At 50.3% G+C, this 25,292-nt stretch overlaps 1 protein-coding gene across 1 annotated transcript in view; it reads right to left on the bottom strand.

Annotated features, from left to right (window-relative positions):
- The window catches only part of BSPRY (B-box and SPRY domain containing), a 28,010-nt gene extending 3,250 nt beyond the window's left edge, over nt 1–24,760 (bottom strand). Inside the window, exons 1-5 of the mRNA XM_032773470.2 lie at nt 24,670–24,760; nt 22,876–22,974; nt 21,108–21,338; nt 15,077–15,102; nt 10,853–10,977 (exon numbers count right to left, since the gene is read on the bottom strand). Coding sequence (XP_032629361.1) covers nt 10,853–10,977; nt 15,077–15,102; nt 21,108–21,338; nt 22,876–22,974; nt 24,670–24,693 — 505 coding nt within the window. The 5' untranslated portion in view covers nt 24,694–24,760. The remainder of the gene's footprint in view (nt 1–10,852; nt 10,978–15,076; nt 15,103–21,107; nt 21,339–22,875; nt 22,975–24,669) is intronic.
- Nucleotides 24,761–25,292: the final 532 nt, after the last annotated feature.

Below are 25,292 nucleotides of genomic sequence, written 5' to 3'. Positions count from 1 at the left end.
CTGCTGTTAGCCATGCAGCTTACAGGGAACTCAGGCCATAGCCCCGCCCCTCACACACACACACACACTTCTTGAAAGTGGATGGCTGGCCGAAGCAGACGCTGCCCCTTCCCTCCTCTGCGCTGAGCCCCACTCCCCAGCCAGGCCAGATGGAGCCCTGACAGTTGTGGGAGCCACACAGAGCCTCCACTTGCCCTAGGCTAGCATGGGGCAGAGACACAGGTCAGGGCTGCTCTGGGTGTCCCCACACGCGGCAGTGGATTCATCTCTGCGCTTTCACAGCTGCCTGTGTGGCTCCTAGGCTGGGCTGCAGCTCTGAGCCCCGCTAGGGTGCCAAATTTCTAATATGCCAAAAACCAAGCACCCTTGCCTGCCCCCTGCCCTGCCCACACCTTCGCGTCCCTGCCCCACTCACTCTATCCCCATCCCGTCGCTGACTTCCCCCACCCTCACTCACTCGTTCATTTTCAACCAGGCTGCCTCAGAATTGGGTGCAGGAGAGGGTGAGGCCTCCGCTGCGGGTGCAGGCTCTGGGGTGGGACAGAAGAGGGTTTGGGTGCAGGAGGGGGCCTCAGGCCTGGGGCAAGAGGTGAGGTGTCAGAGGGGATGTGGGCTTCATGAGGGATTTGGTGCAGGAGAGGGATCAAGGCTGGGGCAAGCGTTGGGGTGTGGGCCAGGCAGCATTTAACCCGGGGGGCTCCCGGAAGTGGCAACATGTTCCTCCCACTTCTAGCAGAGCGCGGCCAGGCAGCTCTGTGATGTGCACTCATTGCCTTTGCCCGCAGCCGCCCACAGTTCCATTGCCTGGTTCCGGCGGCAATGGGAGCTGCAGAGCTGTGCTTGGGGTGTGGACAGCATGCAAACCCATGGCCGTCCGCCCACCTAGGAGCTGAGGATAGTCGACCACTTCCAGGGAGCTACGCGGAGCTGGTAGGAGGGGCCTGCCAGCCCTGCCATCACACTTTTAACAGCCCAGTCAGCAGTGCTGACAAGAGCCACCAGGATCCTTTTTGACCGCGTTTCTGGTAAAAAACACCTGGCAACCCTAGGACTGCCCAAGCGGGTCAGGGAGAGCCGTGCAGGCAGCTGTGATGAGCCTGGTCTCCCCCCACCCCATGCTGGGCGGGAGACTCGGGGCAGGGACATTGGGCAGGGGCTGTTATCAGCCCCACCCCACACAGTTGGGATGTGGGGGGACAGGCTCTACTTTTGGCTTGGCTGGGGGTGAGTCTCTGGGGCAATGGGGGGCAGCCATGAGGGAAGGGGAGGGGCTCAGGGCAGGGGCCCCGGCCTTTCACTTTTGGGAGGCTCCGAACCCTTACCGATGATCCTGTCCTGCCTTGGCGGATTATCGCGTGCGCATGCCATTGTGGCGGCCTGCCGTACGCGGCTAAACTGCGCCTGCTAAGTCGCACTTCGTGTGGTCCTCGCCCTCGCCATTAAGCAGCCCTGAGTCCTCTGGTAGCTTGCTGTTCAGCTGAGGGTATGGAACGTGCCGTTGCGTCGTTCTCCAGTCCTCCTACAGCGACGAATTCAGCTGAGAGCGTAGCGAGTGCTGCCGTCAGTCCGCACTAGCTGCGGTGACACGACGACCAGCGTGCTCCTCGCTCGCACATGTAGCATCGATGCAGTGCGTAAGACTGCGGCGTGCACGGGATACTCGAGCAGCGTGATCCTCTCTCTATGATGCATCATGGCGTTTTAGGTGGGCTGAGTGCTTCTATTTGGGGTCTATTTACTTCTCTTGATGTAAGTAGTTTTTGTCAGTCTCTTAGCCCTGCCCACACAGACATTGCATGGCCTGGCTCTCTGGAGTCTAGGCGAAGGAGATAAGCTCCCTCCGTCGTTGAGCCTGTCATCGTGTGACATCGTCCTGCACTGGACACATGGCGAGTGTCGTCATGCGACAGGCGACATGCAGGGCTAGGCTGGCGCTTGCGACTGGGTACAGGAGTCTCCTCCTCCCACACAGACTGCGGGCTAGGCTGGGCCTGACTGGGATACAAGCGACACCTCCTCCCACACAGACATGCAGGGCTAGGCTGGGCTGCACTGGGATACCTGGCTTAGCAGATCTGCACTGGGATACAGTGAGTCTCCTCCTCCCACACAGACATGCAGGACTGGGCTGGGCTGGGATACCTGGCTCAGCAGATCTGGAGGGTGCCGGGGTGATGATGTTTGTGCGGCTGCCCAAGTCCCTGCCGTTGTGCTTTTCAAATCCTGTAGTACAGCGCTGGGGCTGCAGCCTCCGCTGCTCAGTCACCTGGTCCTGCTCCTTGCCAGGCAGGAGGCTCTATCTGCTGGGGCCTCTCCTTGCCCTTCCCCCACTGCACTCGCTTTGTGTCTCAACACATCATCATAAAGACAAGGCTGAGAGCAGGTGAGTCACCTTCTCCCAGACAGACAGCTGGGCTGAGCTGGGGCTGGGGCTGGGGCTGGGGCTGGAGCTGGGCTGGAGGGGAATAACATGCTCACCTCATCTTGGGTCTAATCCTGCCAGGTCCTGAGCACCCTCAGTTGCACTGATGTCCTGCACCTGGCAGGATCACTTTTTTAAGACCCAGAAACACGCCAGCATCTGGTATTCGGAGCATGGCAGTCTAATGACCTGAGCCTGCTCCCATGGTTTCAGAGGGGGCAGGAACAGAAAGGGTTAGAAAACCTGCCTTAAAGTGATAGGCTCAAGGAGCTCAGTCTATTAAGGGGTGACGGGGGGGGGGGGATTAGTCCTATGTGAGGAACAGCTCTTCAGTCTAGCAGACAAAGGTCTAACAGGAGAAATGGCTGGAAGTTGAAGGTAGACAAATTGGAAAATTAAGCTGTATATTTTTACTAGTGGGTAATTACACCTTGGAACAATTTACCAAGGTTGTGATGGGTTCTCCATCATTGACCATTTTTAAATCAAGACTGGATTATCTTCTAAGCAATCTGCTCTCGGGATTATTGTGGGGAAGGTCTACGGCCTGTGTGATGGAGGAAGTCAGACTGGATGGTCTCTTCTAGCCTTGGAATTGATGAATCTAGGAGTAGTCTCCAAGCCCCCTTAGGAATGGTGGGTGAATTAGCAGCAGATGAACTAGAATCATAGGACTGCAAGGGACCTCAAGAAGTCATCTAGTCCAGTCCCCTGCACTAAGGCAGGACTGCATAATAACTAGTCCATTCCTGACAGGTATTTGTCTAACATGTTCTTAAACACCTCCAATGACAGATATTTTACAGCCTCCCTAGACCATTTGTCCCAGTGCTTAACCACTCTGACAGGAAGCTTTTCTTAATGTCCAACCTAAACCTCCTGTGCTGCAATTTAAGCCCATTGCTTCTTGTCCTGTCCTCAATGGATAAGGAGAACAATTTATCACCCTCCGCTTTATAACATCCTCTTTCGTACTTTGGCACTGCATTTACACAAAGTAGAGCAGAATGCAGGCTCCCTCACCTTTATTATAGAGGGGCAGCCCCCAGAGACTGTCCCTCCCAGCAGGCACACCTGGATCCAAGCACAACCTCACACGCTGGGGCCTCTGCTTTAGGGCTTGTCTGCAGAGGGGGATTTATTTATACTGGTATAACATAACTCCCTGTGTGGACGATCTTATTCCAGAATTATACCGGGGGTTATACCAGTATAACTACTGCTGTAATTATACTGGTTTATGATTGTGCTGGTAAACTTCCACATGCTGAGCAGCCTTCGTCATGATGAATCCTGTGGCCCGTGTTCTTCAGGAGATCAAACCAGATGATTTAATGGTCCCCATAACCTTAAAATCTCTGAATCTATGAGCTATGCTTTGTGAGGCCTCTTTAGTCTATCTATGCTACATAGAATCATAGAACCACAGGGCTAGAAGGGACCGCAAGGGTCAGCTCGTCCAGGGGTTCTCAACCTTTTTCTTTCTGAGCCCCTCCACCCCCCAATATGCTATAAAAACTCCATGTGCCAGCTGTGTCACACCACCTGTTTTTCTGCATATAAGAGCCAGGCCAGCATTAAGGGGCAGCAAGCAGGGCAGCTGCCCTGGGCCCCACACCACAGGGGGCCTGGCAAAGCTAAGTTGCTGAGGCTTCAGCTTCAGCCCCGGGTGGCAGGACTCAGGGCCCTGGGCTTCAGCCCTATGTGGTGGGACTTTAGCTTTCTACCCTAGAACTCAGCGAGTGTAACACGGGCCCAGCTTGGCAGACCCCCTGAAACCTGCTCGTGGCCCTGGACCCCTGGTTGAGAACCACTGATCTGGTCTAACCCCCTGCCCAGATGCAGAATTTGTTGTGACTAAGCCATTCAAGTCAAGGCAGGGGGTTATCCGGCCCCCTTTTGAAAACCTCCAGTGAAGGAGCTTCCACAACCCCCCGAGGCGTCTGTGGCATTGTCCTACTGTTCTTACAGCTAGGACGTTTTTCCTGAGATTTAGTCTAAATCTGCTGTGCTGTAGTTTGAACCCATTGTCTCTTGTCCTGTCCTCTGTCATAGAATCATAGACATTAAGGTCAGAAGGGACCATTATGATCATCTAGTCTGACCTCCTGCACAATGCAGGCCACAGAATCTCACCCACCCACTCCTGTAACAAACCTGTGTCTTCGAGACTTGAAGTCCTCAAATCATGGTTTAAAAAGACTCAAGTTGCAGAGACTCTTCAGAAGTGACCGTGCCCATGCTGCAGAAAAATGTGTGAAAACCCCCCCAGTGCTTTCTGCCATATTCTGCCTGTAAGTTGAAAATTCCTTCCCAACCCCCAAATATGGTGGTGATAGCTAACCACGGTGTAGGCAAACCTTGACACTGTGCGCCGAAGGTGGCATGCGAGCTCATTTTCATGGCACACGATGCGATAAAGATCTGAAAGCAATGTCGGAGAGCTCGCATATTTAATTAAATCAAATGAATCACTTAACACCAGAAAACTAAAAATAAGGCGAATTACATAGTTACATAAAAACAGCATGCTAATCATTAACAGTATAATTTAAATATAAAAATAATGCGCCATACTGCAAGCTTTGCACGTGGCGCATTTCTATTTAAATGACCTTAAAACATTAAAAACTATACTGTACTACCCAATTATTTTAAGACTATGAAGAACTAAAATGTTAGTTAGGGCAATGTATGAGTGAAAAATGAAGACTTCGCGCAGCACTTCGGAAGGTTGCAGACCTTGAGCTAAACCCGAGCATGTGGCAGGACTCACCACCTCAGCCCCAGAAAGAATTCTCTGTATCTCAGATCCCATCCCTATGTCAACACCTCACAAGCCACTGGAGATCATTATCCACCGAGTATATCAAGAGACGCATATTTTGCCAAAATTAGGCTCTCCATTATACCATCCCCCTCCATTAAATGCTTCAAGACTAAGCTTGATAAGATATGTCTTTTGCCCGCCCCCGGCGGGTACCACCTGCTGGAAGGGCTGTTCCAGAACTTCACTCTCTGATATTAGAAACCTCGTCTAATTCAAGTCAAAATTTACTGAGGTCAGTTTATATCCATTTGTTCTTGTGTCCACATTGTACTAAGCTTAATAATTCTCTCCCTGCTGGTATTGTATTCGTCTGATAAATTTATACGATAGAGCAATCATATCTCCCTCACCTTCTTTTGATTTAGACTAGCAAGCCGAGCTCTATTGGTTCCTTGCAAATGACAGGTTTTCCATTTCGGATCATCCCAGTAGCCTGTCTGATGTACCTGTTGCCAGTTTGAATTCATCCTTCTTAAACATGGAGCCAGAAACATGCACAGCAAGTATTCCAGATGAGTCTCACCAGTTGCCTTGTATAATGTACTAACCACCTCTTATCTTACTCGGAAATACTTGCTGATGCATCCCAGACCACATTAGCTTTGTCACGGCCACATTACATTGATAAGCTCAAGTATCAGAGGTAGCCGTGTTAGTCTGGTCTGTAAAAAGCCGCAAAGAATCCTGTTGGCACTATATGACTAACAGACTTTTGGAGCATGACTTTCGTGGTAAATCCCCACTTGTCAGATACATGTCTGCTGTAGCTCAGTCATCCTGTAATCAATCAATACTCGAGGTCCTCTCCCCTCCGTACTCCAACTGATGCCTCCACAGTTATGAACAATAGTTTTGTTTATTAACCCTAAATGCATGACTTGCACTTTTCCTATAAATAATTTCATCCTATATTACTATACTCCAGGTTTACATGAGACATTGAAGTCCTCAAATCATGGTTTAAAAAGACTCAAGTTGCAGAGACTCTTCAGCAAGTGACCCGTGCCCATGCTGCAGAAAAAGGTGAACCCCCCCAAGTGGCTTTCTGCCAATCTGCCTGAAGGAAAATTCCTTCCCACCCCCAAATATGGTGGTGAATCACTAAACGGTGTAGGCAACCTTGACACGTGCGCCGAACGTGGCATGCGACTCATTTTCATGGCAAGATCATAAAAAAGAAAATCAATGAAAAAAGCGAAATTCGAGAATAGCGACAATAAAAACTAATAAAAGATCCAAATGATATAGCACTAACCACCAGAAAAAAAGCTAAAAATAAAGAGAACGAAATCACATAGTATAAAAAAGACAGCATGCTAAAGTCATAAACCCCAGGCATAATAAAATATAAGAAAAATAAAACTCGCGTCCCCACTCATGCCCTGCCACAACCTGCCTGTCTGTCATCGTCCGGGGCGCTCTGCATTTATTTAATTTTAAATGAAGCTTCTTAAACATTTTAAAAATTCTTATTTACTTTACATACCAACAATAATTTAGTTATATATTATAAGACTTATAGAAAGAGACCTTCTAAAATGTTAAAAGCATTACTGCACGCAAACTTAAATTGGAGTGAATAAATGAAGACTTCGCGCAGCACTTCTGAAAGGTTGCGACCTCTGAGCTAAACCTGAGCATGTGGCAAGACTCACCACCCAGCACCCAGGAAAGAATTCTCTGTAAGTCTCAATCCCATCCCATCTAACACCTCACAAGCCACTGGGCATATTTACACCGAGTTATCAAAGACCATATTTTGCCAAAATTAGGCTATCCATTATACCATCCCCCTCCATAAACTGGCTTCAGACTAAGCTTGATAAGATATGTCTTTTGCCCCCGCTACCCCCTGAAGGCTGTTCCAGAACTTCACTCCTCTGATGATTAGAAACCTCGTCTAATTCAAGTCTAAACTACTGAGGTCAGTTTATTCCATTTGTTCTTGTGTCCACATTGTACTAAGCTTAAATAATTCTCTCCCTCCTGGTATTGATTCTCTGATAAATTTATAGAAGAGCAATCATATCTCCCCTCAGCCTTCTTTTGATTAGACTAGGCAAGCCGAGCTCTTTGGTCTCCTTCAAATGACAGGTTTTCCATTTCGGATCATCCCAGTAGCCTGTCTGTGTACCTGTTCCAGTTTGAATTCATCCTTCTTAAACATGGAGACCAGAACTGCACACAGTATTCCAGATGAGTCTCACCAGTGCCTTGTATAATGTACTACCACCTCCTTATCTCTACTGGAAATACCTTGCCTGATGCATCCCAAGACCACATTAGCTTTTTCACGGCCACATTACATTGATAGCTCAAGTATCAGAGGTAGCCGTGTTAGTCTGGCTCTGTAAAAGCCGCAAAGAATCCTGTGGCACTTATAGACTAACAGACGTTTTGGAGCATGACTTTCGTGGGTGAATCCCACTTCGTCAGATACATGTCTGACTGTAGCTCAGTCATCCTTAATCAATCAATACTCGAGGTCCTTCTCCTCTCGTTACTCCAACTGATGCCTCCACAGCTTATAACAATAGTTCTTGTTATTAACCCTAAATGCATGACTTGCACTTTTCACTATTAAATATTCATCCTATATTACTTACTCCAGTTACACCCAAGTTCTTCAGTCCAATCCACTTCCCTAACTAATTTCCTTAATTCTTTAAAATTAGCCCTTTTGAAATAAAAAACCCTACTCACAGATCTATTTTTGTTTATCCTTCCATTTAGTTTAAACTGAATTAGCTCATGATCGCTTGAACCAAGGTTGTCCCCTACAACCATTTCTTCTATGAAGTCTTCATTACTCACCAAAACCAAATCTAAAATGGCATCCCCTCTCGTTAGTTCTTCAACTGCTTGGTGAAGGAATCCATCAGCTACTGCATCCAGAAAAATCTGAGCCCTTTTATTATTATTAGCACTTGTCCCCCAGTTTATATCTGGGAAGTTAAAGTCTCCCATGATCACACAATTCCCATTAGTATTTACTTCATTAAAAACATTCTCTTTATCCATATCCAAATCAGATCCCAGTGGTCTATAGCACACCCCAAGCACTATCTCAGGGGAGACTCTAGTAGCTTTCTCCAGCTTTTTTATGGCAGTCTTTCAAGTATTCGAAGACCGCCATCATGTCCTCGCTTAATTGCCTCTTCTCCAAACTAAACATACCCAGCTCCTTCAGCCTTTGCTCGTATGGCTTGTGTTCCATCCCTTTGGTCATCTTTGTGGGCTCACATCTGGATCTTCTCCAGTTTCTCTACACCCTTTCCATACATTGGTGATCTAAACTGGACAGAGTCCTCCAGCTGAGGCCTATCCCAACACCAAGTAGAGTGGTACTATCACCTCCCATGACTTGCATGCTATACCTCTGTTAATGCAACCTAAAACTGCATTTGCTTTTTTTTGCACAGCATTGTATTGCTGACATCTCCATGTATTTAGCTCATGCCCATCACTATGGTACCCAAGTGCCTCATATGGCAGGTTAGGGTAGCCGTGCTCACTTTCAAGAGCCGTGGCCCTGGGGAGAAGACAGACACGAAGCTGATGGCTTTGAATCTGGGAAGTTTATTAAGTATTTATGCATTTGGAGCTGTGACAGTCCACGCCTCTAGGGTCAGGGCAGCGTGAGCTATTGGTCACAGTCCGTAAAGCCACCCTTCAGTGCAGAGCAGCATGGCCTAGCAGACAGGGTCTATAGTGCCACCCTTTGCTGCCAGGTACTGTGGCCTAGCAGCCAGGGTCTATAGCGCCACCCTTTGGTATAGGGCAGTGGGGCCTGACAGCCAAAGTCCATAAAGCAACCCTTTGGCGTAGGGTAGCATGGCCTAGTGGCCAGAGTCTCTAGCCTTGGGGTGTGGCAGCCCCAGTAGGGGGGCTTGGGCCCACTCGACTCCACTAGGCCCCAACCCAAGGCCCTAAAAGTGGCATAGTGGCTTGCCAGGGGGGGGGGGGGGGGGTCCTACCTAAACACGCTGAGCTTCCCCAGGCAGGAGGTACCACTCCATCACCCTCCCTGGGTCACTTCCTATCAGAGTCTGTGTTGGGATTTCCCATGAGACATCGGGTCCTCTGTGTTCAGCTGGGCCGTTCGGCTCCAGGGTTTCCTCCAGTTGCTGGGGTACACGCGGGCCATGGACAGCTTCAATTCCCAGCACACTCAGAGCTGTGGCTGGCCCTCCAGAGGCACTTCCCAGACAGGTCCTTCCCCTGCAGCCTCCAGCCCAGAATGAGCTGGTCTCCCTCCCTTTATACTACTAGAGCACTTGGAGCATGCCCAGTCTTACCAGGGAGGCGGGACTTCCGCTGTCACTACCTGGGGCTTAACCCTGTCTGGCCTAGTGCGGGGTCCGCTTAACCTATCACAGGAGCATATTTTGTTTCTTTTAAAAATCAGGGCCTACGTCTTCAAACCTGCATACATGAAGTTAGACTCCTAAATCCAGATTTAGGCTTCACCGCTGAAATCTTGGCCCCAGCAAATCACCCACCCACTTCAGTGGGACCAGGCTGTCACCCTAGACTCTAATTCCAGGCACCTGCATTTGAACATGTTGGTCAATACATTTAAAAGCAAGCCCCTGTCCTGTGTTCCAAACAGCACCTAAGCTACTCGGCCCAGAGAGACTGTAACATGTCAGGAAGGTACAGGATGGTCATTTCTGAGGTTTGTTGCCTTTCTACACATCAGCGCACCCAGCAAGGCTTTTAGTTAGTTTCCCTGTCTGCTTCTCACCCACTACCCGAAGGCTGCAATGTCTGGCCTGCAAATACTGCAGAGATGCACTGAAATCCCTCCACAAACTGTGCTCAGGCTCAGGGAGATACGTTCTTGAGGCCATGCACTCATTTCCGCTACAGCCTCACCAACCCCCGACGCTCAGAAATTGTGAGCTCAGCCTCCAAATTCAGAGATTAGCTTTAAAAAACCAACATGATTCCTAAACATAATCCAATGCAGGCTCTTTGCATTGCCTTCTGGTTTCTGAGTTTTTAAGGAGCATGTTGGTCCCATTTTTAAGCTTCTCTCTGCAACCATTAGGACTAGAAACTCATTTATTTTTCAAGGAAAGCTGAGATTGTCACATAATCAATAGTCTCCAGGAGCTGGGTTTTAAGTAAAATATCTGCTATCCACAAGCTTTGCAATGAAGTGGTGAGATTTGGCAACACTGCTATTAACATGAGGTCTTTTAAAGGTAGGCCTGGGGCCTCCGCTCTGGGCCAGTGCTACTCCAAGGAGCTGGCTTCACTTTTGCACTTTAGATCATTTCTCTTTGGCATCTCCCTGCTGAAGCAAACAAGGATCAGCTTTGTTCTCTTCAGCGATCACTGCTGCTGAGAGAATCATGACCAGTGGGGGAGCAATTCCCACTAACAAACATCTCTCTGGCATAAAGTGCACTTGTGCATGCAGTGCATCTGAAGCACACTTTAAAGTTACAGATTGACTCTCAACACCCACTTGTTTCCACACACACAAACCTGGGGAGCAGGAACGTCAGAGCCAGGATATTTGCTTAGGTGCAGAATGAATCAACCTGCCAGGAGTCCCCAGAGGAATGTGTGGCTGTGAGCGAGACACTGACCTGTGGCACAGCTGAGAACAGCAGAGGCCCACAGCTGGTGCAGTAATGGACTCTGAACACATTTCTGATTAAAGTTTAACTTCTCGGACTCCTGTGGCTTCAGGATTCCCTCCGCTGCCTCTGTCCTAGGAAGTGAAAGAGAGGGTTTATTAGGAAATGGATTGATTTAGTGTCAAGTGCTAGAAGATACACAACCTAGAGCCACAAGGAACTACTTCAACGATACTGAGCCAGGTTCATCCCTGGGGTATGACTGAATGCAGCTAAGTTATACCAGGGATGAGGTGTCTCTTCAGCTAGAATCCCCAGTCCTGGTTTCAGGTGGGTTTGACTCCAGGCAGTTACAAACAGACATTGACATTTTAAAATGAAACCCTAATACCGGCGAGTCATTTAGCTTCCCACAGCTCCAGTCGACAGAGCAAATTGGTCTGAGACAGCTCCACAGAATGAGGGTGTACAATGAATGTGCTAAGATGGGTCAATCAGATTTTCCTGTAAGGCCTTTTATAGACAAAGCCTCATTGCTGTGGGGTAGGGACAGCCAGCAGAGTAACACGCTGAGACCAGGGCTGGTGCAAGGATATTAGGCGTCTAGGTGAAACTTCCACCTTGCGCCCCCCTTCTCCCTCCCCTCTCCCCGGACCATTGCTTATCATAAACTTTCAGAATACACCCTTTTTAGTCATGTATATTTCCTTTCTTCATGCTTTCATATACAAATCTACTACATTTTATTCTACCTTTAGAATATCCAATTATTGTTAATAAAATTTATAAAATTAGAATGGTGGATACTCCATCATACGAACTGACAATATCAATATTACAAATTTCAACAACCTACACAAGCATATTCGCACAACAGTGAGTTTGGATCCCGTGCCACTCCCAGGAGTCAGCGGTGGATCCCTGGGGAGACGAGTGGATCCCATCTGAGAGAAACCCCCATGCGGCTCTGGGGTGGACAGCTGGCCTGAACTAGGTCCTTTGTCTGATGTCCCTTGACCCTTTTTGCTTGGTGCCAGGAAGTCCCACTTTTTCGACTGCTTCTTGGGCACTGGCGAGGGGTGCAGGCTCTTGGGTGGGGCAGGGCAGGGGATGAGTTTGGGGTGCAGTCAGGCTGCCCCAGGGATGGGGTCAGAGAGGAGGATTCCTTCAGCTCTCTCTCTGCCAGCAGCAGTGAGTTCTGGGGGAGGGGCCCCCACTTCCACCCCCACCCCAGTAGCACACTCACACTGCACCACTGTCACTGCACGTGCTCCTAGGGCCCTTCTCAGGTCCATGAAGCCCCTCGCCTCCTTGGTGGTGGTGTTGGGGGGGGCTGCCATCACATGTGTGCCTCCTCCGCTGCTGCTGCCCCTCACTGTAGCCTCACTGGGGGTGACCCTTGCCCAGTGTGGGGCAGGAGCGGTGACTGCAGCCAAGGGGAGATGGGTGGGACTGTGCTGGTGGAGGGTCCCGCCAGAAAAGAAAAGAGTCTGAGGGGGAAGGGCAGCCTGCCCTGCCACTAATGGTTGAGGGGCACTAGGACCCTGCGGCAGCAGTTGATGCCAGGAACAGAGCAGAGCGGAGGCAGCGTGGAGCTGCAGGAGAGAGGCAGGGAGGCTTCTGGGGCTGTGGGACACTCAGGGGAAGCACGGGGGCAGCAGGCTGAAATGCTATATTAAAAAAAATTGGGGGGGCACCGCTTTGTGGCACCCCCAAATCTTGGCACCCTAGGCAACTGCCTAGTTTGCCTAGTGGTTGCACTGGCCCTGGCTGAGACTCCTGAAGGATCTGACACGGCACGGAAAGGAGATAAATCCATACAGTAAGTGGCACACACGGTGTTTATTGGGCTCGTAAGGAAAGGCTGAGGCCCTGACATTTGCTGCTAACCACCTGCCATGTTTTATTGCTCAGCCTTTAAAGCTAGGCACAAGGCAGAAATGTGCAACAGTTACTCCTGGGCGAATTCTGCGCCACTGCACATGCACAGAATTTATGTCCCCCACAGATTTCTTTGCTTCTCCACAGAAAACGGACTTTCTGACTAGGAAGCAAAGGGAAGCCACAAGAGCAGTCACGTGACTCTCCCCAGCAGTATGTTTCTGGTACCCAGGGCAGCCAGCAGAAAGGTAAATCACTGTGGGGCAGGGGGTAGGACTGGGGAAGACACGGCTGGTGGCTCCTACCCTGCATCAGGCTCAGCTGCTAGTCCTGGCTGGGATGGAGAGGATGGGACCTCCTCTTCCCTTACACAGTATCTGGGGCTGGGTCAAACCCATCCCCAGATTTCTCCCCCAGCTGTAGGAAGCTCTGCAAACTCCTCCCCTGCCCTTACACAGCATCTGGGGCCGGGTCAAACCCATCCCCAGATTTCTCCCCCAGCTGTAGGAAGCTCTGCAAACTCCTCCCCTGCCCTGCCACAGCATCCTGGGGCTGGGTCAAACCCATCCCCAGATTTCTCCCCCAGCTGTAGGAAGCTCTGCAAACTCCTCCCCTGCCCTTACACAGCATCTGGGGCCGGGTCAAACCCATCCCCAGATTTCTCCCCCAGCTGTAGGAAGCTCTGCAAACTCCTCCCCTGCCCTGCTTCCTCCACTCATCATTCCTTAGCTTCAGGGAGAGGAATCCTTCTACAGGGAGCTGATCCCCCATCCACCTAACCCCCATACATCCAGACCCCCTCATACCTGACTCTCCTGCCAAGCTTCATCCCTCCACACTCAGAACCCCTGATGAGCCCCACTGCCCCTGCACCTGGACCACCCCAACAAGCCACCGGCATCTGGATCTCCACTCCACTGAGCCACATTCTCCCAGCATCTGGACCCCACACTGAACAATTTGACTCCAGACCCCCCACTGCCCGTGTCTATCCTTCACCTGGACCCCCTGCAGAGTCCCATTACTGTTGAACCCAGAACCCCCAACAAGCTCCTGTGTATCCAGATCCCCCCCACCGAGCTGCTCACACCCAGACTGCCCCACACAGAACCCTCTCAATCCACACCTGGATCCCCCCACATGAAGCCTTGCACACTTGAACTCTGCCATGCTGAGCCTGCCTGCCCACATCTGGTGCACCTAGCATGGAGGAGAAGAGCACTGGTGTGTTTCTGGGGCAGGTCCGGTCCTTGCACCGTGTCAGGGTTGGGTGCAGCCTCACTGCTGAGTCTGTGTTCCGGGGTGCAGCTGCACTATGATCTCCTACCTCTGTGCAGCCAGTGGCCTTTGTCCCCAATACCAGGCTGGAGCCTCCACATTTATTTGACAAATAAAATTTGCAGAATTTTAAAATATTGTGTGCAGAATTTTTATTTTTTTTTACATAGAATGCCCTCAGGAGTAAATAACCAGGATTCCAGATAATGCTAAGAAGTACTATAATTAGAACTACCCCTAGGGGGCACTCCAAGGGCCAATGCCCACCCAGGGAAGGACAGCCCAACTTCAATCCGAGTTGTAAAATCATCGCTTAGGCCACAATGCAATTCACATCAGGTTCCCCTTCTCAGGAGCAGTGAAATGCACAGACAGAGCAATGGGTGCTTGGTACCAGTGGCAGCGCTGCCAGGCTCTCACTCTGCACCTCACTTGTCTGTTTAATAAGGAGGCTGCGTGAAAGTAGAGCCCTCAAGTAGGAAGGCTGGAGACAGCTTTAAATTGTTACCCCTCTGTGCAACGCTGTACTGGGCCCGTCTGCAGGTAAGGAACACTGCAGGCTCTGTGGACAGGCAGTCCCCAGCACTTTCCTATGGGAGACAAGGGGAGCTTTTCCACAGGCTCTAATGGGAGCTAGATAAATCCCCAAATAATCATCTGCTGAAAGTGAAAAAGAGTGTGCCTATGTGTGCAGCACACATGTGCGACCATGTCCCGGGCATCTGTGTAAATCAGCTTTACTACATTTAGATCCATCAGGTGTGTCCTGGCCACCAGGATTTCTAGGTGCCAAACGTAAGTATTTAGGTCCCCATGGCTGAGCCATAGTGCAGCACGTGAAGCAAAGCCACAGTGGGACATTTTGGGGAAGGGGCATTTTATATGCATGCAACTTCTCACCCCCTTGGCACTATGCCTTGACCAAAAGCAGCACCAGTCAGGAAAAGGTCAGTGTTACCTGCTGCCTGGGAATGGTATGCTGCTCTATGCTGCACACGAGCTGTGGTGTGAGATGCTGTGCTCACAGAATGGGGAAGGTGAGTCAGGAGGGGCCGTGAACATTTGATTACTCACCTCTCGAAGATCTCCTGCTCCGCGTGCTGGGGACAAGGAGAGAGACAATCAAAAAAGCTGAAATTCTCATAAGAACATAAGAACGGTCATTCTGGGTCTGACCAATGGTCCGTCTAGCCCAGTGTCCTGTCTTCTAACAGTGGCCAGTGTTAGGTGCTTCAGAGGGAATGAACAAAGCAGGCAGTCGCTGAGTGACCCAGCCCCTGTTGTCCAGTCCCAGCTTCTGGCAGTCAGAGGCTATGGATATCCAGAGCATAGGGTTGCATCCCTGACTATCTTTGTTAATAGCCGTTGATGGACCTATTCTCCAAGAATTTAGTTAATTTTTTTTTTAAACCCAGTTATAGTTTTGGCCTTCACAACATCCCCTGGCAATGAGTTCCATAGGTTGACTGTGTGTTGTGTGAAGAAATGTTTCCTTGTGTTTGTTTTAAACCTGCTGCCTGTTAATTTCATTGGGTGACCCCTGGTTCTTGTGTTATGTGAAGAGTAAATAACACTTCTCTAGTCACTTTCTCCACATCAGTCACGATTTTATAGGCTCCATCAGATCCCTCCTTAGTCATCTCTTATCTAAGCTGAACAGCCCCCGTTTTTTTATTTTCTCCTCGTATTTTCTTGAGGCCATGGAGTCATTTCTGTTTCAGCCTCACCAACCCCAAACACTCAGAAATCATGAGTTCAGCCTCCAAATCAGGAGATTAGCTCAGAAATGACAGGATTCCTAAAAATAATCAAAAGTGTGATCCTTTTATTGCCTTCTGGTCTCTGAGCTTTTAAGGAGCATTCTGGTCCCATTTTAAAGCTTCTCTCTGCAACCATTAAAGCTAGAAACTAATGTATTTTTAATGAAACCTGAGATTGTGGCAATCAATAGTCTCAGATGTCTCCTTTTCATTTTTGCTGCCCTTCTCTGTACCTTTTCCAAATCTATCTTTTTTTAAGATGGGGCAACCAGAACTGCACGCAACATTGAAGGTTTCTGTGTACCATGGACTTATATACAGGCATTATTATATTTTCTGTCTTATTATCTATCCCTTTCCTAATGGTTCTTAATATTGTTAGCTTTTTTGACTGCCACTGCACACTGAGCAGATGTTTTCAAAGGCCTATCCATGATGACTCCAAGATCTTTCTTGAGTGGTAATAGCTAATTTAGACTCCATCATTTTGTATGTATAGTTGGGATTATGTTTTCCGATGTGCATTAATTTGCATTTATCAATGTTTTCTTGCCCAATCATCCTGTTCTAAGAGATCCCTGTGCAACTCTTCACAGTCAGCTCTGGACTGAACTATCTTGAATAACTTTGTATCATCTGCAAACTTTGACACCCCACCGTTCCCTTTTTCCAGATCATTTAAAAATATATTGAACAGCACTGGTGCCAGTACAGCTCCTGGGGGGACACCACTATTTACCACTTTCCATTGTGAAAACTGACCATTTATTCCTATCCTTTGTTCCCTGTCTTTCAATCAATTAATGATCCATCAGAGAACCTTCCCTCTTATCCCATGACTGGTTACTTTGCTTTAGAGTCTTTGGTGATGGACCTTGTCAAAACTTTCTGAAAGTCCAAGTACACTATGTCCACTGGATCACCCATATCCACATGCTTGTTGACAACCTCAGAGAATTCTAATAGATTAGTGAGGCATGATTTCCCTTTACAAAAGTTGTGTTGATTCTTTTCTAAAATATCATGTTCATCGATAGGTCTGAGAATTCAGTTTTCTATTAGTTTCAACCAATTTGCCTAGTACTGAAGCTAGGCTTACAGGGTCTCTTCTGGAGCCTATTTTTTTTTTTAAATTGGCATTGCATTCCCTATCCTCCATTTGGCATGAAGGCTGATTTTAGCAGTAGGTCACATACTACAATTAGTAGTTCTGTAATTCATATTTGAGTTCTTGCAGAACTCTTGGATGAGCACCATCAGGTCCTGATGCCTTATTACTGTTTAATTTATCAGTCTGTTCCAAAACCTCCTCTAATGACACCTGAATCTGGGACAATTCCTCAGATTTGTCACCTAAAAAGAATGGCTCAGGTTTGGGAATCTCCCTCAAATCCTCTGCAATGAAGACCAATTAAAATAATTTATTTAGCTTCTCCACAATGGCCTTGTGTTCCTTGAGAGCTCCTTTAGCACCTCAATCATCCAAAGGCCTCACTGACTATTTGGGTTTGTCTACACTGGCACTTCGTCAGCAAAACTTTTGTTGTTCAGGTGTGTTAACCCCCCCCCCCAAACGACAAAAGTTTTACCGACAAAAAGCACCAGTCTGAACAGTGCTTTGTCGGCAGAAGCGCTTTCGTGTCAACGAAGCTGCTGACACTCGTGGGCAGTGGAAGTTTTTTGTCTGCAGGAGAGCTCTCTCCTGCCAACAAACAGCAGCTACACTGCACGGCTTTTAGCAGTATGGCTGTAGCAGAACAACTGTGTCACTAAAAACTGCATAGTGTAGCCACAGCCTTTCACAGGCTGTTAGTTAGTGTGTCTTTTGCTAGTTGCTCTTCAAATTCTTTTTTCGCCTGCCTAATTATACTTCAACACTTGACTTGCCAGAGTTCATGCTTCTGTCTAGTTTTCTCCCAAGGATTTGACTTCCAATTTTTAAATGTTGCCTTTTGGCCTCTAACCCCCTTTTACTCTGCTGTTTAACCATAGTAGCATTTTTTTGGTCTTATTGTTTTGTTTTTATTTGGGGTACGTATTTAATTTGAGCCTCTGTTATGGTATTTTTAAGTAGTTCTGTGCAGCTTACTAGGCATTTCACTCTTGTGACTGTTCCTTTTAATTTCCATTTGACTAGCCTAATTTTTGTGTAGTTCCCCTTCTTTGAAATTAAATGCTACTGTGTTGGGTTTTTTGGGTATTTTCCCCTGCATGGATGTTAAATTTAATTACATTATGGTTGTTATTACTGAATGGGTCAGCACTATTCACCTCTGGGACCAGATCCTGCGCCCCACTCAGGACTAAATCAAGAATTGCCTCTTCCCTTGTGGATTCCAGGACTAGCTGCTCCAAGAATCAGCCATTTATGGTGTCTGGAAACTTTCTCTCTGCATCCCATCCTGAGGTGACACGTCCCCAGTCAATATGGGGATAGCTGAAATCTCCCGTATTATGATGTTTTCTATTTTTGGAGCCTCTCTAATCTTGTGGAGCATTTCACAATCACCATCACCATCCTGGTCAGGTGTCGGTACTATATTCCTGCAACTATGTACTCTTATTATTCAAGCATGAAATTTGTATGCGTAGTGATTCTATGGCACAGTTTGATTCATTTAGAGTTGTACTATATTTGGCCCTATGCTTTCCCACAGAGTGTCAATGCCCAACCAGCGTGACTTACCCTGTCATTCCTGTATATTTTGTACCCTGGGGTGCCGCTGATTGTCATTGTTCTCACACAATAAACTCTCTCCCTGGGCACTTACGCAAAGGTCTCAGTGGGTTTGGATCTTCCCAAGTCCTCTGTCCCCCTCACTGAGCCCACCCCGGGCACAGTGTCACAGCAAACAACGAACCCCTCACCGTCCCTGAAAATGGCTAAAACTGCCTCCTGGGGATTGAGCCTGTGCTGCTGGCAATGCCCAAAGCAGGTGAATTGAATAAGTTCATGCAGCAGGAAAATCCGCCTGTCACAGGTATCCAAGGATCCTCCCCCCACATCCCTGATGGCTCCGTCTCCTGAGACCCGCCCTGGTGCTTCTTCTACCAGCTGCTCTATGGCCTGTTATCTAATGTGCCTCCCACAATGGCGTTCGAGACCCCTTAGTGCAGACCCCTTGCAGTCAGGTATCTGCAGCAGGAGTCCTCCAGCTCCCCAGCCCCACATCCATCCCAGAAGGCTTTGTTGCAGCGCTTCAGAGGTTTCCCCTCTCTCCTGCTGGCCTGGGTTGTGGGAAGCACAACTGTCCTTCCTGGGCCCTGTGGGAGAGCAGCCCCATCCCCCGTAGGAGCAGGGAGCTGCTCCACTGCCCATTTCCCTCTTCCTGGCTCAGGCTGGTGTGGGACACATCCTCCAGTGCCTCTTGGGCTCCATTTCCCACAGGCCATCAGGGCTCTGCATGCTCAGACCAAGCGCAGGCCCAGCACAGTGTGGGCAGGGCATAGGGAGCTGCTGGTGGCTAGACACTGCGGTGCTCTGTGCAGGAGCCATGGGCTGGCACCGCTGCTCTCAAAAGCAGAGCTGGCTTGTTTAGTGTGAGGGAAACACGTGGGAGACCTCGGTCAGGGGTGAGGGCAACTCTGGAGCCAAACTCCTCGGTGCTCTGGGGTCTCTCGCTGCACCCAGGAGCCCGTTCCTGCTGCATCGTTCCCTCAGCACCTCAGTATGGGACCCCACCATTTGCACTTGTCAGTGGCGTTCCCTCCCCCACTTCCACACAGAAAGGACATCCTGTGCCCGCTCAGAGGCAGCCCAAGCAATAGTGATAAGAGGAGAGTCTGACATCATTCACAGAAATCTATTTCTGTGGGGCAGATGGACTGGCCCAGCCATTTCCACAGGCCGGGAGCTCCAGAACACGCAGTGCCTTCTGCACAACCACAATCTATCGATTTTTTTTAACCAAGAGAACTACTTTTTAGCATACTGGCAACTACATAGCAGTGACGCCTCAGTGCATTTAAACCCACAGGAAGCGCAGCTCTTTAGCACAGTCATTACAACCCCCCATCAGCTGTCTGACTCATGGCGTTTCAGATGCTTACTGCAATTGTACTTTGTCCCCCCAGTCTGTCCCAGGCCTCTATCTCCTCGGGGAAAGGCCTGAGACCTGGGGGTGATGACAGCTCCGGAGAGTTGTTGTTTCCAAACCAGACATCATTCTGTTATCAGCCAAACCTCACATTTGTATCAGCTTTCTCATTATGGAGCCTGCATTAATTGGCCAAAGTAAATTCAGGAAGATTTCTTTGCATGGTGTGTGGTCAATTGGTGGCATTTTCCATTGTGGGGGTTAGAGAATCCTATCCCAGGGCCGGACAATTCTAGGATCAATCATACTTGTAGTTATTCATATGGTCAGTGTGTTCATCTCTCCTGCTTCAGGCCATAGTTGAGCACCACAGAGCCAGGAAGGAAAAGATAAACACGCAGCACTCATGAGTAGAGCACTGCAAGACCCTTCCTCTGACACATCCAGTAGGGTGACCAGACAGCACGTGTGAAAAATCGGGATGGGGGTTGGGAGGGTAATAAGCTTCTATACAGGAAAAGCCTCAAATATTGGGACTGTCTCTATAAAAAACCTGGTCACACTCACATCGTGTCAGCTCCTGCCAGAGACCAACCTCTGACCCAGTATGGAAACAGTTACAAGCCTCACACTGCCCCCAGGGCCGGCTCTAGGATTTTTGCTGCCCCAAGCAAAAAAAATTTTGGCCGCCCCCCCATCCCGTCGATTTAGAGCGTCTTCATTAAAGCGCTACAGCGGTGCAGTTGCACCAGCACAGAGTTTTAAGTGCAGACCTGCCTGGAGCTGTTTAAAATCAACAAAGAACTAGAAAAACCCACGAAAAACCATGTACCAGCCTTCTCCCTCTCTGACTCCCAAGCCCAATCCTCAGCTGCTGAGGCACTGCTTGGGCCCCTGTGGCCCACCTGCTTGCAAGGGAGAATAGGCGAGGGGGAAGCAATGCAGCAGTGAGTGCTGCTCTAGCCCACCATCCAAAGGATGGTGCATCCCCGAGCTTGGACGACAATTCTGATATTCTTCCATCACCCGCAGTAAGGGGAAGACCAGTGGGAGCATTTCAGTAGCTCTCTCACCTGTTCCTACCTCTTACGGGGAAGCCACATTTCTCTGGTGATTCCAGCCAGGTGACTCCCTGAGCAGCCACAGCTGCTTCCCAGGAATGCAAACCCAAGTCTCTCTTGAACTCTGGCCTCCTTGTTGTCAGCACAACAAGCTGCCGAACTGCTGTGCTCAAGAGTCATCAGCTACAGTGAGAGAAGCCTGGCTGCAGGCTAGACCGGTTCCTCAGCACAGGACTGTGGTACTTACCACCAGGCCATGGTCATCCAGGTTGGTGATCATGTCCACTAGGTAGGTGCGGAGGGCAGCCAGTTTCTGCAGGGACTCGGTCCAGTGAGCTCGCTGGGTCAGGATGCTCTGGTGAGTCCTCTCCTCCTCCGTGTGCACCTTCTCTAGCAGTCGCTGCTCCTCGTTCTCACACACATTTCTCACAAAGATCAGTCTCTGGATCACCACTTCCCGGGCCCAGCTGGCCGCACTCTGCCACAGCAAGGACAGGAAGAAGTGTCAGGCGCCCCTTCCTCAGCTCAGCAAGCACTACATGCAGTACCACTGGCATGCCAGAAAGTTACCACCAGAACTCGTTTTCAGTGCACTCTAATGCCGAGTTAATCCACCTGAAATCACTGGGATTAAAGTGGTGTAAACCAGCGTGAGATCGGAACGAGGCCGCTCTACCTACCAGCTATGGTGTTTCTAAGGCACTAGCTGGTATCGCCATGGCTACTAAGTGCCAACTTGACACCCAGCAAGGCCCAAAATTTCAGCTTCATACAAAAATCAAGTTTTACACCAGGGAAACGATCTCATGCTGACGAACCAAAGGGCCAGCCTACAACCCCTGGTGCAGGATAGCAGCTCCGGCTCCCTGCAGCAGTCCCCCTGGACTCAACTCACATTAGGAAGGGTTTGCAGGATTAGGCCTGACAGCTGCCATTCCCCTCACCCTCCCACCGCCCCCTACACTCCTATTCACTCAGCTGTGGGTCTGCTCCAACTGAAGCATGTCTGTGCAGTCTTTGCAGCCCAGCCATTGCAGGAGAGCAGGAGACGCTGGAAGTGAACTGACTAGAAACAAAACTGAAACTGACTAGCCTTTTATTGAAACACAGGCACCAGCAGGGAACCGGGAGAAGTTAGGGTCACTGAAGTGTTCAAAGTCATTATTGCTAACACAGGCCTGGTCTACATTAGAAAATTAGGTCGGCATAACTACATCGCTCGGAGAACTGGAAAATCCACACCCCCAAGTGGCGTAGTTAAGCCAACCTAAGTCCCTGTGTAGACAGTGCTAAGTCGATGGAAGAATTCTTGGGGAGGTGGATAACCCAGGCTGATGGGTAATAATGTCTACACTGTAGCATTACAAGCATAGACATACCCACAGAATATTTACACCGCAATAGCTGGCCGGATTCTCAGTTATACTACGGCCACTTTTCCCTGCTCTCGCAGTGTAAATGGGCTTTAAAATCAGTGTAGGATGAAACAGATGCTGCCAGAGAGGTGTAACATGGCCTCGGCAAAAGGGAGAAATAGGCCTCGTATTGTTATCCTGACACAGTCGCTTTAAAGGAAAGCACTGCCCGAGGGAGGCACGGGAAGCAACACCAGCTGAACTGAGAGATGAGCAAATACAAGAGCAGACTTCAGGGTTCGACTCCCAAGCACACCCCCAGAACCCAGGCCAAGGTCATCTACAGAAGGATGGGGCAGCAGAGAGGGTGTTGGAAGCAGTGCAATGTGTACAGTGCATATACTCAGCTGGCTGCCTCACAGAGTAGAGTCGGGGTTTATACCGCAGGAGACCAAGCAAAACTGTCTGTCCATTATGGGGGATGGTCAGGTAGGGAGAAGGGCCTAAATAAAACCAGTAACCAAAGAGTAAAGCCATCTCAGCAACCCCGGGCAGTCAACACTAATATTGCTGAGTGGGGTTTTGTTCGCCTGTGAGATGCAGGCTGCACTAGCAAGCTCAGGTCCACATTACCGTGCCATGGAAAGAAAAGAGAATTACCAGAGCACTTTGGTTCTTCCCTGGCAGCACCTCAGCCATGTATTTGGTGATCGCAGCACTCTGCAGCTGGAGCTTCTCACACTGATCCACAATTTTATTCTGAAATACAGAATCAGAGCTCTGGATTCACAGCCTCTCTCGGAGCATCCTCTGCCATCGGGCACCATGAGCGCTCAGCTTTTAGAAGTGCTGTACTCATATAGTGTCCTTCACTATAGCATGGGTTGCACGAGGTCCCCGGGAGCTTCCGGCTCTCAGCCCCATTGCAATCAGTTGCAAGCAACCCCAGCTTTACACAAAGAAATGAATCCCAGATTTGTAACAAAACCTAATCCTTGCCTGAAAAAGTCACAAATGAGCTAAAATACCCCTAAAAATTAGCAGAGTTTAATCATATGACAATCCACCTTGGTAAGACCTGTCCTGGACTTCCGATTGCCAGCGACAGGATCTGTGCGAGAGGAAGAGGTGGAAGGAAGGGAGAAATGGTTACATGCAGATCACCTAGACCAGATTCTCTGTCATGTTCTGGTTCCTTTACATCACTCTGGCATTGTGAGGAGACAGAACCTCAGTGGAAATGGCCTCTGGGATGATCCCTGGCATAATGACTTTCTCCACACAGCAGAGTTGCCAGAGTGGCTTTAGCCACCTCCCTAGCCATTGGCATAGCGTGTGCACAAGGGGAGGGTGCAGGCATGGCCAGATCAAAATAGCTCCTGCTATTCTCAGCTGGGATGACTTTGGAGGGCTGTTGCAGCCAAACATATATTGAAGTAGTCCTGGGGCTGCTCTAATTTGTACTATGAATGGGCAGCCCAATCATAGAATGCCAGGGTCAGAAGGGATCTAGTCCAACCCCCTGCTCAAAGCAGGACCAATCCCCAGGCAGATTGTTGCCCCAGATCCCTAAATGGCCCCCTGAAGGATTGAACTCACAACCCTGGGTTTAGTAAGCCAATGCTCAAACCACTGAGCTATCCCTCTCCCTCCCAAAGCCATAGAGCATAAAACCACCTTTGCCCCCTCCTGCCACAAGCACAGTTTAGCCAGAACAGACTCTGAGCCATAGTTTTGCCTTTGAAATCTGTCAGTTCCCTTGGCAATAGGACAATTCCTATGAGATTGCTGTGAACCAAACCTGTCACTTGGGTTTACATGTAAAAACAAAAGCCCACAGACAGGACCAAGGAGGCGTTTACACTTCATTTGTGTTATTTTGATCTAGCCTGAAATTCCCAGGGTACTGCAGAGAGTGCTCAGGCCCAGATCCCTGCGCACCTGCTTGCTCCTCGGGAGCATCCTGCCACTGGCTGATATGACCAGATCGGCCGGGGAAGCTCCCAAGCTCTCCTATTCCCATTGCTCACTCCTGAAGATGTGTAATTGGTCACCTAAGTCACACGGTATTGTTCCTGCTCTCTGATTGGATGGCTGAAACTTTTTTAAAGAGGAGATTGGGGAGCCGGCCACTTTCCAGGATAATTGTTTAGAGGAGGAGTGGCCGGTGCCAGGCTTCACGGTTACACCCCAATGCGGGGAAGGTAACCCCCGTGTGTGCGCCGTCAGCCCCCGGCCCGTGCGCCAGGCTGGCTCGGCTCAGGCAGCACTTGGGTGGGCGCGATCCCCGCACAGAGCTTTCCCTGCCCCGGGGTGCTCCCCCTCGGCCGGGCGCTCGCAGTGACCCAGGCTGCGCCGAGCCCCTAGCCTAGCCCAGAGCCAAAGGGGGGCCCGGCGGCCTGTCTCCCAGCACGTGTCTGCGCAGCGCCTGGCACACCCCGGCCCTGCCCTCACCTGGGCGCTCAGCGCTACGGTCATACGCGGCCGGAGCCCCAAGGGACGTCACCCCCCAGGGCTGGGAAGCGGCCCCACGGCAGCCCCCTGCGCTCACGGGCAGCGCCGGCTCCACCGCCGGACCCTCCCCGTCAACCGGCCGGCCCGAGTCCTTCCCAGGTGCGGGGAAGCCCCGCGCGGCGGGACAGCCTGCGGGGGAGCGCCGGAGGGGATCCAGTGCCAGCGGCCGACCCGGCCCCAAGCCCCGCTAACCCGCAGTCCGCAGCCTTCGGCTCCAGGCGTCACAGCGGTAGGCCGCGCAGAGCGCCAGCCGACTGGGCGAAGAGCGCGGCGGTGAGCGGCGCAGGAAGCCAGCCCAGCTCAGCCCGTGCTCCGGGCAGCTCGCCCAGCGCATGCCCCGCAGCGGGCCCGGCCGGGCCGGGGCTCCGGCTCTTGCCTGCCCGGCAATGCCGACCGGCTGCCACCCGCCTGGCTCGGATCTCGGCTGCCGCGCCCGGCGGATAGCCAGCCCCCTCCTGAGCCATTGGCGCCGCGCTACGCCGGCAGACGGGAGCCGGACCGAGCCGCTCCGAGCCGCACCTGTCTCAGGTGCGGGCGAACGAGCGGCGGGCGGGGCTGGAGGG

This window comes from Chelonoidis abingdonii, chromosome 24, assembly GCF_003597395.2.
Source record: "Chelonoidis abingdonii isolate Lonesome George chromosome 24, CheloAbing_2.0, whole genome shotgun sequence".
NCBI classification, from domain to species: Eukaryota; Metazoa; Chordata; order Testudines; family Testudinidae; genus Chelonoidis; species Chelonoidis abingdonii.
The sequence above is the reverse complement of the archived record's forward strand: the minus strand, read 5'-3'. Positions and strand labels throughout refer to the sequence as shown.